This window comes from Papaver somniferum, unplaced genomic scaffold, assembly GCF_003573695.1.
Source record: "Papaver somniferum cultivar HN1 unplaced genomic scaffold, ASM357369v1 unplaced-scaffold_107, whole genome shotgun sequence".
In the NCBI taxonomy this organism is placed as follows: domain Eukaryota; kingdom Viridiplantae; phylum Streptophyta; class Magnoliopsida; order Ranunculales; family Papaveraceae; genus Papaver; species Papaver somniferum.
This window is the reverse complement of record NW_020619603.1, coordinates 7,846,886-7,866,462: the sequence shown is the minus strand read 5'-3', so window position 1 is coordinate 7,866,462 and position 19,577 is coordinate 7,846,886. Positions and strand designations below refer to the sequence as shown.

At 34.6% G+C, this 19,577-nt stretch overlaps 2 protein-coding genes across 2 annotated transcripts; one reads left to right on the top strand and one right to left on the bottom strand.

Moving 5' to 3' along the window:
• Positions 1-8,843: 8,843 nt before the first annotated feature.
• On the top strand, positions 8,844-11,221 carry LOC113327977 (putative disease resistance protein RGA1). The gene is made up of 2 exons (XM_026575080.1): positions 8,844-9,204; positions 11,136-11,221. The coding sequence occupies exons 1-2, from the start codon at positions 8,844-8,846 to the stop codon at positions 11,219-11,221; spliced, it is 447 nt and encodes a 148-aa protein (XP_026430865.1).
• Positions 11,222-13,695: 2,474 nt separating this feature from the next.
• LOC113327976 (MDIS1-interacting receptor like kinase 2-like) lies at positions 13,696-16,005 on the bottom strand. Its single transcript, XM_026575079.1, has one exon. It carries the CDS (start codon positions 16,003-16,005, stop codon positions 13,696-13,698), a length of 2,310 nt encoding a protein of 769 aa, XP_026430864.1.
• Positions 16,006-19,577: the final 3,572 nt, after the last annotated feature.

Sequence of the window (19,577 nt, the reverse complement as noted above, 5' to 3'; positions counted from 1 at the left end):
CCCATGATTGTGATTGAATATTTGTCTGATCAATCGCATAGTTCTTGAAAGTCAGATGAACCAATTCTAAATTTGTTTGGAAGTGTAGAAATCGGTTTCAAGGTTGTAAGTGTGAAAGAGAATTTACAAAGTAAGGATGTCGACATACTTTGAACACGTGATATGAATGTTTATTTCTTTAATTGTTCAAAGTTATTCCTTAATATCTAATGGAAGAGAATCCCAAGATCGAAACATAAGTAAGTTAGGAATCTTTTTGTAGGAATGAAATATCGTACATATGAATAAGTATGCGAAGTAAGGATTATCCGATGTAAGCGAAGACTATCGCACACGGCAAAGTTGAAGTGACGTATTGGATGATGTCAGCAAAGTCACGAGTAAAGTGTGATGATCTATGGGAAGTATAAGCTGTGCGAGAATGAGTGAGTATACATGAGAGAATGTATCGCATAATGATTCCGAAAATAGTGGATCTCTTAGCTGTCATCCACTATGAGGAATCCTATATAAAGGAAAGAGGTCATCACATAGAAGAGAGATCTTTCAATGTGTGTTAGACAAGAAACTAGGAGAGAGAAATTTTATTTGGAGAGCAAGTAAAGTCATTGTAATCCTTTGTATCCAATTATAAACCTTGATAAATTAATAATAGAATTCATTATGATTACTTAGGTTATTGTTTAGATACATTGGGGTGTGGTTGTAGGTTTTCCTGCAACTACATTTTTGGCGCCAGAAACAGGCTTGGGTGATAAATCCTGATAGTAAATTCATAAAATTTTGGAAAAAGTAAGATCTGGAAATTGAAGATGGAGAGACTTGGATCTACTATTGAACAGGGAACAACAGCTAGAAGAAGCAATAAAATTGCTGAAAGAAGAAGAATTACAAATCTTGACCAATAAGAAGAAAGAGTAAGAGAAAATCAAGGAACCGAAAATCAAAATTGAACCTCAGCGTGAACAAGAGTGGAACAATGATATTGATTATGATAGAGTGAGCGTTCATACTTCGCAAACAAGTTCAACTGAAGAGGAAACATAAAGAACTGGGAATGCAGGAAGGATTGAGGGGAATGATGAGAATATGACAATTGTAGAACTTAGACAAAGATTGATTGAAGAACGACAAAGAGAAGGTGAAGAGCGTGCGAATTTGATACGTCAGAATGATGACTTAAGAGAAGAGAATCTTAGATTGCACGAATAGAGATCTAGAAGCGCTACACGATCAAGGTCGAGATCAAGCAGGAGTTCATCAAGACAAATTCGATCTAATCAAGAAGATACTAGGCGAATACAACGCATGGAAGCCATTGAAGAAAACATGCAAGTAGATGATAATCAACAGGACCAAGCATGAACGTCGGGATACAGATTGAAGAAGAGTTGATCCTGTTCCGATTATGGAACCTACCATTAATGGTCGTGTATTTATGTCATCTCTGAAAAACCTAGAAATGCACCTACAACTAAGAAATGATCTTGTCAAGCATATTGTTGCGCGTCCTAGTAGAGGAGCCCAGGCAGGGGACTTTTCTAGTTTGGAGGGTTCAGATATGCAATACATGGTACTTCCATCATCAGAAGGAGATTATGAAGATACAGACTTAGAATAAGAAGTAGTTCCTGGTCAAAACGAGGATGAAGCATTTGATTATTATGGAAATTACAATGATCAAATCCCAGATGACTTTGAACATGCAATTGAACATGTATATGGAGACAAACATGTGGGGGAGACGAATATGACCATGATGGAGATAACGATGAGGATTCTGATGATGATGAGGATTATGAAGATGATGAGAACGATGACGATGAGGAAGACGATGATGATGACGATTCTGAAGAAGATGATGATGTTGCGTACGGTGATGTGGGTATGTCTGACAATGATGATGTTGAGGCATAGGATGTATTTCACTGTTGTGTTTTAAGAATTTGAATGTTACATGCATATGTATTACAGACTTTAAATTATTTTTGGGCTTCAATCATGTATCCAAATCAATACGTTTATATTTGATGGAATATGGTTTACAATGAGGATAATCCGTGAAACCATTTAAATATCCTTGTACAGTATATGGATATGTATACATATCCGTGAAATCTCTTTATACAATATATGGATATGTATACATATCCTTGAAATCTCTATGTACAATATGTGGATTAGTATACTTATCCGTGAAATCTCTATATACAGTGTATGGATATGTATACTGACCATGTATAAAGGATTCACATTCTCTTTACCAATAAACACATTAGTTCGACCAACTCTGTTTTCCAATTTCAAAAATAAACACTTATTTTGGTCAAGTTATTATCTACAACAGTATTCTTTCTTAATTATGGTGTGTTATAATCCGGAGGAAGACGAATTAATAGTTAGTTTATGGGTTGATGTTCATCTACATAATGAAGAAGAAGATGAACAACTAAATAACACAACCCTTTTGGAGCAATTGCTGCAAAGGTTGACTCTACATAACGGGAATCTGAATGAACGAACGGTTAAGTATCTGAAAACAAGGTTAAACGTCATCACTTCAGACCTGAAAGAATATGTATCGAAACAGAGATCTTTATATTTATGGAGGGCTTCGGTACCTTCGGAAATCATAAGAAACTTATCGGTTACCTATCCAACAATTTATTTGTGTATGTGTACTGAATTGTTGAGTAATTTAATTATAAATTGATATTGTTTTCTTTTGTTGTAGGAGCAATTGGCTTTGGGGAGCTACTAAAAAAAGAAGGGGAAACCTTTTCATTTTTTTAACTGCTATGTGATTTTGGAAAACAATTTCGCAGAGTATAACCCTCTCCATTTGAGGATTCATCCTCTGAATCATCAGATGAAGAGTAAAGAATTTAAATAATGATAGGTTTTGTGGGTATATCTCTCTGTAAACCCTCACGAGACATAACTCGTCCAATAGGGTCGCCTATTGGTTTAAAGGCTGGTTGCACGTGCTTAATGTAATCGTTAATCATATGAATATGAAAATAACTATTATTTTTTATTGTAGAAGCATATTACATCATGTTCATAACATTTAAACTCTTACAACAACACATACTAATTATAAAAAAGAACATTACATGAATCGATATTCAAACTCTTGATTAAACTAATTCATAACAACACTTATTCAGCCCATGCTACCGTTTCATAGTCTAGGCATTTCCAGTAACGTTTTCCATATGTTTTCTTTGCACTTGACCGGTGAATTTCCATAAAGAAATTACAACCCTCAGTTTCACAGGGAATACCCTTGGTGCATTCAAACTCCACCTTTCCTCTTAGTTTGAAGTTCTTGCAGAGTTCGTCAACTTTTTCTTGTTTGATTGCATTTTTCATTGCATCCTCCAAACATTGTGCTTCTCCCGGACATTTAGCATACTCACATTACAAATACCTTATCTTCTCTGGTATCAACTCTTTTACCTTCCTAGTTCCAGTGCAACCTCGTTGTGGACATTTTGTATATAGCCATGGGCATTGACGCAGACTATGATTATCCAAGAAACAACATGGACAAACCTCTTTTGCTTCCACACATACTATTTGTTTTCCATTTCTACTCGAACTGTTAGAATACATGATTGAGGTTTATATTTGAGAATGAATTGAGATTGTTGTTGGTTAGAAAAAATGTTTGCTATTTATAAAAAGAAATATATAGCCGTTGGGAAGGATTTCTAAGAAATAGAGTCGTTGGACACGAGTTCTAAGATATAGAGTCGTTGGACACGAGTTCTAAGAAATATTTCCGTTGGGAACAAATCCTATATAAGGAAGATAACCCATTCTTCTTTGCATTATCAATATTTGAGGTGAAATTCAAAGCTAAACATCTATTCAATGGAAAATCAATCAGAAACTACCAACTCAGTCGAAGAGATTCTTAGAAAATGCAAGCGAACCACTCAATTAATTGCTGCAATAGAAAAAGAGATATCCAAAAGAGGAAATAAAGCTATTACAAATGCAACAACGTCTTCATCACCTACCAAATTAACTAATGTGATGGCTGAAGTGTTAAGAAAACGAAAATCCATAAAACAAACCAAAGATTCATCATCGGCTGCGAAAGAATACGAAGAAAAACTCAAGGCAAAGGAACGAGGTCAAGAACAATTCCAACTGAGGGCAAGGTTAAAGGATGTTGAAGAAGAGACCGAATGGATTAGAAACTTTTACCTTCTAAAGGATGATTTTTCCGAAGATCCTAACGATCATACTACATTTTGGATTGATGTTGGTTGGGGTCCTTTCGTTAAATAGACAGGAAAAAAACCACGCTTTGATTATGAACCATCCTACATTTGTAGAAGGACGAATCATGTTATGAAATTATGCATCAAGTACAATGAGTTTTTCGATAGGTACAGAGGGGACAGGTTCGCTGCACAAGATGCATATAAAGCTTGGAGAGGAGAGTAGTTTTATCATTTCGAAGTGGCATTGATCGTTGAATCTCACACCAAGAAAAATAATAACATTTAATGTGTTGAGACCTATCGTTCACCATGTTAAGAAACGAGGGCATACTAATACACGCTTTTAATAGAATGATCTATTGTAATTCCTTTTTTAAGTCATTAATGAACAATAGTTTAATTTATAAAAAATATTAATTTAAAACTACAAGTAATAGAGGTGATAATGAAGCTATTAATTTGAATATGAAAATCGTTAACACATTCAAATCTTTTATTAATTCAAACAACAATTTAAATTAATTTAGACAACACTTTTAAAATTAAGTTAACACCAATACTAAGTAGAAATTTAGGACAACACTTTTAATTTAAACCTAGACTAGAAATTACAAAACTAAACTAATAAAAGATAAAACAATTAGAGATGGATTACATTATCATCTTCTGAATCTTCAATGTTGGTTATATTCATCCCCTTCAAAGTCTTCTTTTGCTTGCGTCGATAATATTTTTTTCCGTTGGGAGCTAACCGACTAAGGTCCATAGATATTATTGCATTGTCTTGATGTAAATGCATTTGCTGTTGATGCATTTGATTAGTCTGTTGTTGAAGGTTTTGCAAATTGAGTTGTTCTTCCATTTCATAACTCGATTGTTGAGTATACCCCCAAATTGTTTGGTATTGGGATTCTTGTTCCACTCTCATTTCTTCCTTCCTTGATCGTGTTTCCTTAAGATATTCCAAAATACTAGCACTTTGTTGATGCATCCTATCTTCTTCCATCTTAACCGAAGATGTTCCTTCATCACCTTCTCCAAATATACCTTGCTCACGATCTTTCTTCTGTCTAGCTTGCATTTTGGCTTTTTTTGTTCCTATAGGACGTGCATTATACCTGTAATTACAACGAGTATTTCCATTAGGAAGAACTTCAGTACCATCTTCGAGTGATACAAAGTTACGATGATTATTGAACGACTCACTGTTTTGGCTCACAGTGAGTTCATAATTATATACAGGGACCTTTTCTCTAAACATTTCATAACATGCATCATACTTGATATGGTTGTCCTGTTTTTTCCTGAAATTGCTCCCGACCATCTTTCGTCTGAAAATTTATGTAAGAAAAATTATGTTTATTACTATTATCACCACTATATGGAAAACTTAACAAATCAATAGAACTTACCAAATCTTCGTGGTTCGCACCGCTTTTGGTTTGCCGATATATAGCGTTAAGAATGGACACGAATTCTTTGACATCTTTTTTTATATTTTTCATCTTGGTTTTTAAGGCTCCCCAATATCTTCCATTTGGATTGCCATTGCGTTCGACAAAAATTTGGTGAATATGTATCCAAAATATAACGGTTTTTTGTCCCGACCCCACAATTTCGTCCATACTCACTTAAATAAAGGAAGCAGTAAGATCAATCTCTTCCCGTTGAACAAAATTATTAACCATTTTGAATGAAAATAAAATATAAAAACTTGAGTAGTAGAAGATAAATATAAAAATCAAAGAGGTATAATAATAAGAAGAGAAATAAGAAATCAATTGATGTAAGACGAAGAAATTGATTTGATGTGATTTGAGTAGAGAATTAGAGTGATATTTATAGAGGATTTTGAAAAAATGACCGTTGGGATCCGACGGTGGAGAAGATAGAGCCGTTATTAATGATGGATGGTTAGGATCGGGTGTGAGAGAGGTGTAAACGAAAAAAGGTCAAACAAATAATTTTCCCGAAAAGGCTACTCAATAGCCGTGTAAAAAGCTACGGCTACTGAGTAGCCATGTAATTTCCCTTCCCTACAAGCGGGATCAAATATAATCCTCCTAATAGGGAAAGGGAGGGATATTCCTACATATGTAGTGATATGGAAGACCATAGTACTTGTTGAGTTTTTGAGGGATAGTAAAGTCAAGGATGGAGGGCACCACAGTGCTAGCTCTTAAGGAATGAAAACAACAAAAGATGAAGAAATGTGAGTTTACACTAGCACCATTGTTCCTGTGTTTTCTTTCCTATAGATGTCTTTATTTAAACACTACATGAGTTCAAGGAAAAAACATGTTAAATGGTGTCTAAAATCCTGTTCGGAAAGAAAAAAGACATAGAAGAGGTGAACAGTTGAAAAATATTCTTGATACATTGACTTACGGAAGTGCTCATGACAAGGAAGATTGCTTATAGGGATACCAAATTGATTGGGGGGTGTACCAATACGAAGGATTTTTTGTCTTTTATATGTTTTGGTACAGTCCCAAGTAATTTGGTATCCCTATTAGCAGCCTTGACGACTTAGTCTAGAACTGATTTTGAAGGATAGCTGGTCGTAAATAAGTTTTTCATTTCCCATACGAGACTTAATGAATTTCTTGTTTGTATTTGGAAGAAAAAATTGAACTCGCAGTGCTAGTTCAAAAATGAATTCGCGGCTTTATATCCGTTAGATGATGGAGATGTGACATCATCAAACTAGGGACTTAATTACAGTTTGGATTTTAAGTACACCGTATTTTTAGAGATGTATCTCCGTCTTCTTCAGGAAAAGAATAGCTTTCAGTAAGAAGTTAAAACCATGACCTGATTCAGCAATGACTATTGCCCCGCAAGTTAGCATATTTGTTCTCATATAAGTTCATTATACAGAGAATTCAGAAAGCAAAGGTTATCGATTCTAAATCGAAAACAAATAAAATTCAAGAAGTTAATCTAAAATTATCACGTTAGATTAAGGTAAAAGCTATCAACAAATTAGATTGATGCTGGCCAAACTATTTCCGTCTATATATTGATAGTTCACTTCTTTGTACAATTGACAGCAGTTTGATAGAATAAGAGATCAACAACTAAGATAATAAAATAAGAAAAAAAACTAAGATAAAACATGAGTCATCCTTCCCAATTGTATTCTTTTATGTTTTTCGTTTGTCTTTGATTGTCGCGTTCTTGATAGAAACATACAATTAGTTGTAGTGTGTATATATGCATCTTAGTGATTCAATACCCTATGTACTTGTATACAATCATTAATCTAAAATACTAAAGAAAAAAAAGATCGCTTGGAATCAAGATATATTATGGACTAAAATTCTAGGTATTCCAAAAAAAAATAAAAGATAAAGGTTCACTCTTGCCACCTTAAGTATTTCGTGGGAAATTCTTGGTAATCCATGAAATATATCCTCTAAAAATACGGCGTACTTAAAATCCAAACTGTAGTTAAGTCCTCGTTTGATGATGTCACATCTCCATCATCCAACGGATATAAAAATGTGAATTCATTTTTGAACTCGTGCTGCTCAAAACTTTTTCCACTTGTATTTGGTGTTCTCAGGCGAGTCACCAAAACTTCTGGCTTTCATTACAAGGTTATCTTATTCTAGAATTCGCGTACAGAAATGTGCTGGCGATGAAAGTGATGTATGCATGTCAATTTCTTTCTTGGTCGTCCTCCCACCCACGCGGTCGCATAGTATATGATGACCAAGGTGTAGAGCAGCTTGAATGTGATACAGTAGCAGTGATATTTGACAAATTGGTTTACAGTGAATCAATTAAAGTAAGGATATGACCAGACTACATATACTGACCTCATGAGAGGAGTACTATATTATTATTGGCCCATGTGCTATCTATTCATCACTCTGGCACTCACTGGCATTTGATAATTGATAAAGTAGAGAAATAATTATAGAGAAGACTCATGAAGTAGAGAAATCATTATAGAGAACAAAGTTGTGAAAAAATAGAAGAGGACCGAGTTGAGCACCGTGTGTGAGGAGGGTGGGGTCCATTCCTGCCCCGTTTCCTATCTTAATATTGAGAATCACATCAGGACCGTCGGATTTTCCTAAAGTGCATTTATGGTTCTTTTTGTTTCGTTGCGTCTAGGAGAATTTGAGAAATAATTACTGTTTTGCTAGACACAACTATCTTTCACTCCGTTTTCCATCGAAAGGGATTGAACGGAAACCACCTAGGCTACACTCGATAGGAATGGGGCAGGAGTGGGCCCATCAATTGTGTCTCCCCAATGGAAACTTCGGTGAAAAACCTAAGTGAACCAAGACTTCTGGAAATAATTATAGAGAAGAGTCATTTTACAGTTACATGTACAAAAACTCGACATCCATAATAACACAAATAATCCATCTAAGAAAAACTTATCTTTCTCTCTACTATATCATCATCTTCATACATCTTCACTATATCTTTCTCTACCTGTGTGAAAGAGACAGAAGTCATTACATTATTTTTCCTCTGATAACTAATTTTCATATCTTCGTTATCTTTTCTATACTGTTACTACTGTTACTTGATATATACAAGCTTCCTCGTGATACTATTTCATCAATTTTATATTTTTTCGTAATGGCAATGTCAGGGATTTTGGTTAACGGTGTGACTGAAATCTTGAAGAAACTGCTCCCAGTTGTTTCTCAACAGATTACTCACGCATGGGGTGTTAGGGATGATCTTAAGAAACTTGCGAGAACCTTGGAGTCGATTCAAGCTTTAATTTCTGATGCCGAGGAGAAACAAATAACTGATCCTACTGTCAAACTTTGGTTGAGAAGGCTCAAAGTCGTCGTTTACGATGCCGATGATGTTATGGATGAATTCTGTTACCAAACCATGCGTAGTCAAGGTAGAGGAAGTCAGCTCAAGCACAAAGTACTAGATTTCATTAGTAAAACCTCCAATCCACTTGTTTTTCTGTTTAAGATGGCCGGTAAAATCCGAGCCATAAATAAAAGCTTGGATGAAATTTACAATGATATCACTACAAGAAAAACTGGATTAAGCAACCCGGCAGTTTTGGTTGCAAAAGCCCATATTGAGTCGCTCTAACCCTTAGAGCGACTTAATTTGGCTCTCGCTCTTGAGTTGCAAAAGGTGGGATCTCTATAGGTCTAGAGCAGCTAGGTAATTGCTTTAATAATCAACCAACTATCATGTAGCGTCTTCCTTGTTCATCGCTTCATAGTTAGACCGACCTACTTAGAGTAAGCAAAATAACCATCACTTTAAAGCTAGACCAACCGTTCTAGAGCAAGTTGAACACCAATGCCTCCATAGTTAGACCAACCATCCTAGAGCAAGTAGACTACCCATCGCTTAAAAGCTAGACCAACCACCCAACGAGCAATTAGAATACCGAGTCCATAGATACATGAAGCCACTGGCTTGAAGTTGGTTGCTTAAGTATCTAAGCTAGCAAATTTTTGCCTCCCTAAACGCCGATGATGATTTTACAATCCAAAATTGTAATTATTTATTTAAAATTAATAAGTATAACAAATGATGAACCAAATTAAGAAAATAAATAAATTTTATTATATCAGAGAATTTATTTTACATCATTTCTTAAATAAATTATAGTCTTTACAGAAAAGAAAAAAAAAAGAACAAAAATACAAATCTAATCAATTCCTTAAAAAAAAATTACAATCTCCGCAGTTTTAAAACAAAAGATAAAGAACGCTTTCTACTTTGAATCACCCATCAATGCGTTTAAATTTCTTTTCTCATCATTGGGATCTCGTTCCTCCCTCCCTAAAATGATAAAAATCGGGTCCTGCATTTACAAAAACACCCAAATAAACACAGAAGATTATTGCTATGAAGAATAAGAAAATCAAATTAAAACAAAAATAGCATTAAACCTAGAAACGGATACTCGAGTAATATTAACAAAAGAATCAACAAACAAAACAACAATACCAGATATTTGACAATTTTCAAACACATTCTTCAAACCAGATCAAGATAACATAAATTTTCAGACCCTTTACAGAAATCAAAGAAATACAAGAATTTATACAATCTGACCAAAAAAAAAGATCTTCAGAAAATCGATATAATCTTCAATTGCTTCCGAATTTTGGCCAAAAATAACGTCTTAATCCATGAATAAGGTTACTACCACAATCATTGCAAACCAAGAAAGTTTTGAGGAAACCCAACCGGATAAATAAAGCCAACATTCAAGATATGAAATTCTGAATCATTTGTATTAGTTTTGGTAACAACAAACAAATTAAAGAGATCAGAAACAGCCATTATTGAGTTGAAAAACAAGATTTATTGAAAAATCCCAAAATCTGAATACTAATTTTATGTAAAGAGAACTGAATGCTAATTTCAAGTAAATAGAATTGAATAAATACAGTGAAAATGAAAAGCAATCATAACTTTAATCCTTGTATTATCATCACAGAAAAAGACCAGATATAAACAAATTTCAGTTACCGTCCAAAGATTGGTCAAAATAGCTCCTTAATCCATGAATAAGGTTACTACCAGAAACATCTTAAACCAGGATAACAAGTTTTGAGGAAACCCAACCGATAAATAAAACCAAAACTCAAGATCTAAACCTTGTATTTCTTTAGCAACAACAAACAAATTACAGAAATAAAAAATACCCATTATTGGGTTTAAAATACAAAATCTTATGAAAAATCACTAGATCTGAGAACTAATTTCATGTAAATAGAATTGAATGATTAAAGTAAAAGATGAAAAAAAATCAGAATCTACACCCTCCAATTATCATCGCAGATTTAATGATATGATTAAAGTGAAAATGAAAGAAAAGAAAATCAGAATCTACACCCTCCAATTATCATCACAGATTCATTAATATGATTTGATTTTAAGAGAGAGAAAGAGTTGCAGAGAAAGAAGAAGGCATTTCTAGAGAAGAAGGGAAGAGGAGGCGGATTGAGTTAGACACTCAAGAATAGGGTTCGGTGGGTATGAATGTTTTATATCTTAATTTTGTGTTATATAAATTACATCTATTTTTGATATTTATTTACTAATCATTAAACACGTACGGATGCTGATAAGTTTGACTAAGATTTTCTACAATCTGTGTCTCCAATCTTGAGACCATGTGAAGGTTTAAATGCATATGAAGTACTTGATAGTTTATAGTTGGGTGTGCCTTTTTTTTTTTTGGTCTTCGTTGACCGGCATCGTTCTAGCCAAAGCCGCCAAACCCTAAAAATTTAATATTTTTTTGAAGGAACCTACAAATTTAATAGTACTAAAATTCTTAACATAAAATTCGTGGAAGCACTAGTGCCATTCTCTTGAATTTGATTACATTTGATAGTTGATACTAATATTTTAATTTCAATAATCGTACAATTTGGCGCCTCATAAAATAAAAGAAAACTGGAATTATTTTCTTTCCAATCTCAATAAAATTCACTAAACTTTTAACGAATAGAAACCGATTTTATTTTATCGATAAAAAATTTTGGTGCCAACAAATTTCGTACTCACATTACTGATATCATCACCAAGTAATTTTACTACTATGATATTGTGACACCAGCATGGAAATTGAATTTAGGATGGAAAAAGTTTTCGTCCAATTTGATATTATTATCGGTACAAAGTTATTATGCCCGTTCTTTTATATATCCTCAATACGCAACCTTCAACAAAATTTAACTACATTATGCTTTATTACTTTACTAACAACATTTCCTTGGAGAATCAGGGATAATTATGTGCATGGATTTTCAGAAAATCCAAATTGCCTATTTTAATAAGTTCGAGTTATAATTTGTCCTCGTTTTTTTCAGTGAGATTTTTTTCATGTGTAAATGTGCTTGTCGAAGTTAATAAACGATATAATTGAATTTAATTATTACTGTCACAAGCTACTTCGGGTGAACTGAAGATGAAATTTATTAGATTTGACCATCCCGATTCAATGATTACTAGAGTTGGACCTGAGTTTCTCATTCGGGTGAACTGAAGATGAAATTTATCAGATTTGACCATCACAGGTTCAAAGATTACTAGAGTTTGACCTGAGTTTATCATTCAGATGAATTGAAGATGAAATTTATCAGATTTGACCATCCCAGGTAGGGCTGTTTATGGTCGATTTTGGTTCGGTTTCTAGCCAAACCAAAACCGAAACCAATACTATCGGTTTATAAAAATCTAAACCAAAGCAATCAATTAACCATTGGTTCGGTTTCCAAATGGTTCCAGCCGGTTTCGGTTTGTCCCAGTGGTTTTTGGTTAACCAATAATTATGTCAAACGACTCAAACAAAAAAAAATACACAAACTTACAGATAAAAAAAATCGTAGCTGCTGATAATACTGGTTTACACAAATTTACAGACAAAAAAAAATCAAGAATAGTTAAAGTTTACTCTAAATCTAGAGATCAAAAGAAGATATATAATATATTTTAATTTAGTTACTGCCGATAGTAGCAGCAGTGGCTGCTGTAGTTAGGGGTGGAGAAGGGAGGCGACTGAGAGAAGGAGAAAGAGAAAGAGGGAGAGTATCATAATGAAATTTTAGATTTAGGGTTTCTATTTATCCTCTAAATCAATGGATAGAATCTAATACTTGTAAATCAAGGTAGAAACTAAGTTTAAAAATTAATCGGTTTTCCAATGGTTTTTGGTTCGGTTTTAGAGGTCAAACCAAACCAAAACCAACATTATCGGTTTTCCACTTTCTACACCATAACCAATCCATTAGTAAATGGTTCGGTTTGGTTTCTACCTAATTGGTCTGGTTCGGTCGGTTCCAGCGGAAAACCGAAACCATGTTCAACCCTAATCCCAGGTTCAAAGATTACTAGAGTTGGACCTGAGTTTATCATTCAGATGAATTGAAGATGAAAGTTATCATATTTAAACATCCCAGGTTCAAAGATTACTAAAGTTGGACCTGAGTTTCTCATTCAGGTGAACTAAAGATGAAACTTATCATATTTGAACATCTCAGGTTCAAAGATTACTAGAGTTGGACCTGACTTTCTCATTCGGGTGAACTGAAGATGAAACTTATCAGATTTGAACATCCCAGGTTCAAAGATTACTAGAGTTGGACCTGAGTTTCTCATTCGGGTGAACTGAAGATGAACATTATCAGATTTGACCATCCCAGGTTCAGATTTGGGGGAATATTCCAAATCTACACAATCCTACAACTTTCTTGTCAGTTGTCATTACAAATTACATGTTCCAACATTCTCAGTGTCTAAAGCCCAATTTCTACATGTTTTATTGGTGTGATTATAACCCACTCAAGAAGGGGTTTTACTAAGGGCACACCGAATAATATTAATTCTAGATTCATGCTTAGAATCTCTTTGATTATTTCCTCCAGGAACAAGACGCATTTTTTTAGAAGTACATTTATCAATTCAAACACAATACAAAAAAAAAATATTACAATCAATTTTCGTCAATACAACAACGGATTATTCTAATCACAATGGAATCGATAATTCTCCAATACCCAAACCACCATTTCTCTTTGTTGAGAAGCAGAACCAAGAACAAACCCCAAAACCCAACTCCGAACCCCAACGCAATAACACCATAAAACAATATTCTCTCAATTGCATCCTCTTTAACACCATCTTCTCCGACTTCAATTGTAGGATTTGTATTACATGGTTTTAAGCCTCTTGAGCTATCACCACACAAACCTTTGTTGTTCTTCAACGCATCAACAGGAGCATCCTTAAAGGCCTTGGTGTTTGGAAGAGGACCACTCAATTGATTGTACGAAACATCAATGATAGTCAAGCTAACCATTTGAACAAATGAAGATGGAATTGAGCCGGAAAAATTGTTGTGGGATAAATTTAGTGTCTCTAGTGTACTTAGTTTTCCGAAAGATGATGGTATCTCTCCACTCAACTCATTGTAACTAAGATCTAAGAAAATCTGCAACGAATCCAAGTTTCCAATCTGGGTTGGGATGCTTCCGTTAAAATTGTTGTTTCTCAAATTCAGAGATAGTAACTTTGAGCACTCCCCTAGTTGTTTTGGTATCGACCCGATTAGTTTGTTTGATGATAAATCGAGATGTGTCAGGTTGGATAACATTCCAACTGGGGAAGACAACCTACCAGAAAGTTGGTTATTATTCAAATATAATATGATTAATGAAGACAATCTCAACAACCCCTCAGGAATTTTTCCTACTAAGTTGTTGGAACCAAGATTAAATGCACTTAAAATCTTCAATTTCCCTATTTCAGATGGTATTCTTCCAGTGATATTGTTCCCTCCGAAAGATAGGACTACCAAATTTTGACATTTTCCCCAGTCTTTTGAGAGTTCACCATACAACATATTTTTATTCAAAACTAACGTATCTAGATTCTGATACACGTCAAACGCCTCTGTTACATTATCAACCAATTTATTAAATCCAAGATCGAGTTCTCTCAGGCTGGTGCAATTTCTAAGGCTTCTTGGTATAGGACCCGTGAAATGGTTATCACTTGCATCAAATGTTTCAAGTGTTCCGCTTTGACATATATTTTGAGGTAAATAACCAGAAAACTCATTCTCACTCAAAAACAATATTTTCAATTGTGTTAGATTGTTGAATCCCATTGGCAATGAACCGGTTAATTGATTTTGGAAAAGACTTAAAACAATCAAATTTCTCAGATTACCTACAGATGCAGGGACTGAACCAATGAGATTATTCATACCGGATGCGAAGATGGTAAGAGACCTTAAATTTCCTATATTTTGAGGTATGGTGCCGGAAAGCATATTATCGTGCATGTATAAATTGCTTAAGTTGGTTAAATTGCATATCGAAGTAGGGATGGAACCTGTGAGATTGTTTCCGAAGAAATCTAAGGATGAAAGAGAGTGTAACCTTCCTATATCTTGAGGAATGATGCCAGAAAGGTGGTTATCCCCTAGGTAAAGAGTGTTTAGGCCAGTTAAATTGGTTAAAGAAGTAGGGATTGAACCAGTGAAATTGTTTAAATCGAGGGACAAGTAGGTAAGAGACCTTAGTTTACCAATATCTTGAGGTATGATGCCAGAAAGGCTGTTCCAAAAAAATGATAAATAGGCCAAGTTGGTCAGATTGAATATAGAAATAGGGATTGAGCCAGTCAGACTGTTCATGTACAACCATAAATCAGTTAGAAGATATAAATTGCCGATTTCTTGAGGGATAAATCCACTAATTTGATTGTTGGAAAGATTTAATAACTTCAGATTTCTTAGAAAACCAATTTCTAGTGGAATATGTCCAGAAAATTTATTGTTGGAAAGATCGAGATAGGTGAGTTTTAAAAGATTACTAATTTGGGAGGGAATAGTTCCATAAAGATCATTCTGGCTCAAGTCAAGACTAACTAAGCTGTAGAAGGATGAGAAATTGAAACTATGGAGCGTACCTTGTAAACCCCAACCAATAATGCTCAATTTCGTGACACTCCCATCATTGTTACAAGTGATTCCATACCACTCGCATGGACTCGTTGCATTTGTAGTAGAATTCATCTTCCAAGAAGAGAAGGGAGAAGTAGTTTGATTCACAAGGCTTGATTTCCATTTCAAAAGAGCATCTACTTCTAGTTCTACTGCTTGAAAATGTTGTCTATCACGAGTTGAAGATATTGAAGAACCATATGCAAAATGAACAACAGCATTGTAAGATGAAATTATTAGTAACACCAACAACACTAGTGAAGTATCAGTGGAAACCCTTATTCGTTGAAACATATTGAAAGAAGAAGAGTTTTGTGTTTTTGGCTGATGATTGACTAATCAAGTAGAACGGGTTCTTATAATAAAATATTGTTTTGTTTGATTTGGAAGACTTGGTTAATTTTCAGTCAACTGATAATCTTTGAAAGATCTGCTACTTTGGAAATGTGTGGTTCAATGTCACAACTCTGACTTTTCCTTTTCCTCTTTTGTTTTTACTTTGTCCCGGAAAAACGCGTTAATAGAACATCAAGATCTATCGCCACCAATCAACGGAACTGAAAATGGATGCAAATGGTATCAACATCCCACTAATTCTAGACATTAATATCACTACGAGAAAATATACCTATTGCTACACCATATATTGTCACACCTTCAATATAGGTGTTGTAAAAGTAAATTTCTAATCGCAGTACTTTTCAGCCGCAGCTAAAAGCTATAATTTACTGTTGTAAAATGAAACTTTTGTCGCACAACTGTAGCAATAATATGAAAAATGTGTGGCAAAAAAGTATAATCTCTTGCTTCAACAATAAGATTGATGTTGCAAAAAAGACTTCTTGCTACATAGGTTATCGCGACACTAGTAGAGATTTATGCCATAACTATAGAGTGTTGCGATATATTGAGTTTCTTGTAGGGAATGAATAGAATAATAAACACCAATGATAACGGTTAGCTTAATTCAAATGCAATAGATGAAACAAATGCATTCCTTCTTTAAGAGTGCATCAATTTCTTCTTCTACTACTACCTGTAATTGTTTTTTATGAGTAAGTGAAGCAAATGCAATAGATGAAACAAATAATATTGCAAACACTAATAACGTCGCAGTAGCAATCTTCATTTGTAACAACTTATTTTATGCTTATCAAGAACAGGTTTAGTTTTCAGAGTGATAATTTACCAAGTCCTAAAAGGGGGTTATGTAATAGCATTCCTTGGAAGAGACTTTCTCACCTTAGGCACTCAATCTAAGATTATTATCATAGACTGAAATTTTAAGGTGCCTCTTCCGGATGGGCATCATCGTTTTTCTCACCCCAAATCTCCATGACTCAAGTTTCTGGGTCGGTGTAGCCTTCTCTTGAGTCATGCCTTCTAGATTCTCCGACTATGACGTGCGATAGGTCTTACTTGTATATATTCTTGTGCCTCTTGCATGTATGCGAACTAGGTTGCATGCCACATTCGGATTCCTAGCCAATCTGATAATAAATATCATTTATGATGCCTTTTATTAAGGTCTTATTATAAGGTCTTGTTGCCTTTTCTTCTTAGTATGTTTTGTTGCGATGATAACCTCTTTTTAGAAAAATTCTGCAAAAATATGTGTAGGAGATAGAATTTGAACTCTGAATTTGTGGCTTGCGTATTCCTTGACTGACCATCTTATCGAAAGTTGACATTTTTTGTGCGAAATTAATGCAAACTCATATTCTTCGCTCTGAGCCAACTGTGCAGACTCCTTTTGTGCGAAATGAACGCACATAGCTGATGTTTTAACCCTTATCTTCTCCTTTGGTAGTGGTAAAAAATGTATGAGAAAAACACGCGTGCGATGAGAATTAATCTTGTGACATCAAACTCATACTCCTGTATGTGAACCATCTTCGTTTCTTCTTCAGTGCGAAACTAACGCACAATACCAAGGGTGCACAGGAACCGAGCCGGACTGACGGACCGAACCGGAATCGATGGAACCGTACCTGATTTTGGACCGAACCGAGGTACAAGGTACAAGTACCGGTCCCAAAAATAGGAAACGAGCTATGGGGGTACAGGTACACGGTCCAACACATGAACCGTCCCGTACCGGACCGAAGTCCCGAATAATTCTGACCGTTAGATTTAGGGGATAAGGGATCTGTCTCAGCCATTGGATTAATAGGGGGTATATAAGCTCACATTATTAGATTAGGGTTTCAGTTCCCTTAGTTTTTTCTCGCCTCTTCTCAGTACTTCTCTCTGAGAAGGAGAAGAAATTCTCCCCTTCTTCTAATCTTCATCTTCTCTGTTAACCTTCAATCAAACGATTAAAAATTTAATCAAACCGTATTACTTCGTCTGTCTCTTCGTTTTTAATTCCGGTGTGAAGAAAATTAGAAGAACAATTCCGGTGGTAAGTAATTTTTAATTTTTTGATTTTAATTTTTGTATGCATGTCTGTGAATCTGTGATTGACATTAACGGATTTTTGTTTTCTCTAGCGAGTAGCGGCTTAAAGGATTTTCTTCATCTCCCACCAAACCTTCATAGCGAGTAGCAGCTTAAAGGATTCACTGCAATCACCGTAAGATCTTTTTCTTCTTCATATGGATGTTGTTTCTTTTACACTTCTGAAACTAAATCTAGGCTTTTAGTGTTCTGTCACATTTTTGGATGATTTCTTTTGCTTTTAGATCTTTGATTCATGAGCAGTAGTTTAGCCGTGAAGATGGAAATGCTATTCTAAAGCTAGGGTTACCTAAAAATTTCTGTAATAGACTAATAGTTGTTTTTTAGTTTTGTGAATGCCGATAAAATGTTAACATTTAACAATAGAAAGCTAAATTGTTCACTTCCAGAGGTATTTGTATGGATTTTCACAAGTAATTAGATAACCAGTTCACAGAACCTTGTGTAGCCCAGTTTCCTCAAACATCTTGCTTTTTGATCTTTCAATTGGAAGTTTTGGAACTATCATGAATTTATAAGCGATGAGTTGCCAAAATTTTTAGTCAATTTCTTTAACATTTTGATCAAATCAACTCTTCTCAAGTATATATAAACACATAATATACATGCAATGATTATGTGTTTATATATACCCACTCTTACCTCTGTAAGTATTCTTGCCTTTTGTTTCCGTGTCTCTATTTTGGGTTTGTTGAATTCCTGGCTAATTGTGTTTCATTAGCTTTTAATTTTAATTCTGGGAAATCGAAGTAGAACAGGCATTTTATCATACAATTTCAATGCATCTTTTTATAATTTTGAGCTTAACCACCAAATTTAGTGTTCCTATACGAGTTTTTAATTGACTGTATAAGATTGGGTCAGTCATTGTTAAGAGTGGCAATTTATAAGCAATGAGTTGCCAGATTTTGCTGATCATAAGCTACATTACCCCACTCTACAGGCCAAAGATTGAGACCAATTGAGAGCAATTGCCTGACAAGTAAAATCAAGGTACATTATCAAAGGCAGGAGCCGCAGGACTGCATCAATTGCACAAGGTAGAAAAATCCTGAACTTTACAATTTCATAACAGTAGAACATTTTTATCTTCTTCTATAGAATGGGAATCATATTAGCCATTCCTGTGTCTTCTGTTGCCTCTGAGTCTGCTTTTAGCACAGGAAAGCGAGTCTTAAGTCCTTGTAGAAGCTCTTTATCTACAAGGACAGTTGAGGCATTGCTTTGCACACAAAGCTGGCTAAGGAAGCCAATACAACTTGATCTTCTATCTGATTACATATCAGATGATGATGTTGAAACTGAAGAAGGTAACATATTACATTATTACTTGTGTTTGGCAGTAATAGATATAGTCTAATGGTTACTAACTGCTATTATTATTTTTTTGCAGCGTTACTTGGTCC

Excerpts from the sequence above, each read along its gene's own strand:
- LOC113327977 (XM_026575080.1), top strand. The coding sequence starts at position 8,844 with ATGGCAATGTCAGGGATTTTGGTTAACGGTGTGACTGAAATCTTGAAG. Across the intron at positions 9,205-11,135 it reads TTTTCTGTTTAAGATGGCCG|AGAGAGAAAGAGTTGCAGAG; the intron begins GTAAAATCCGAG and ends TTTGATTTTAAG.
- LOC113327976 (XM_026575079.1), bottom strand. The coding sequence starts at position 16,005 with ATGTTTCAACGAATAAGGGTTTCCACTGATACTTCACTAGTGTTGTTG.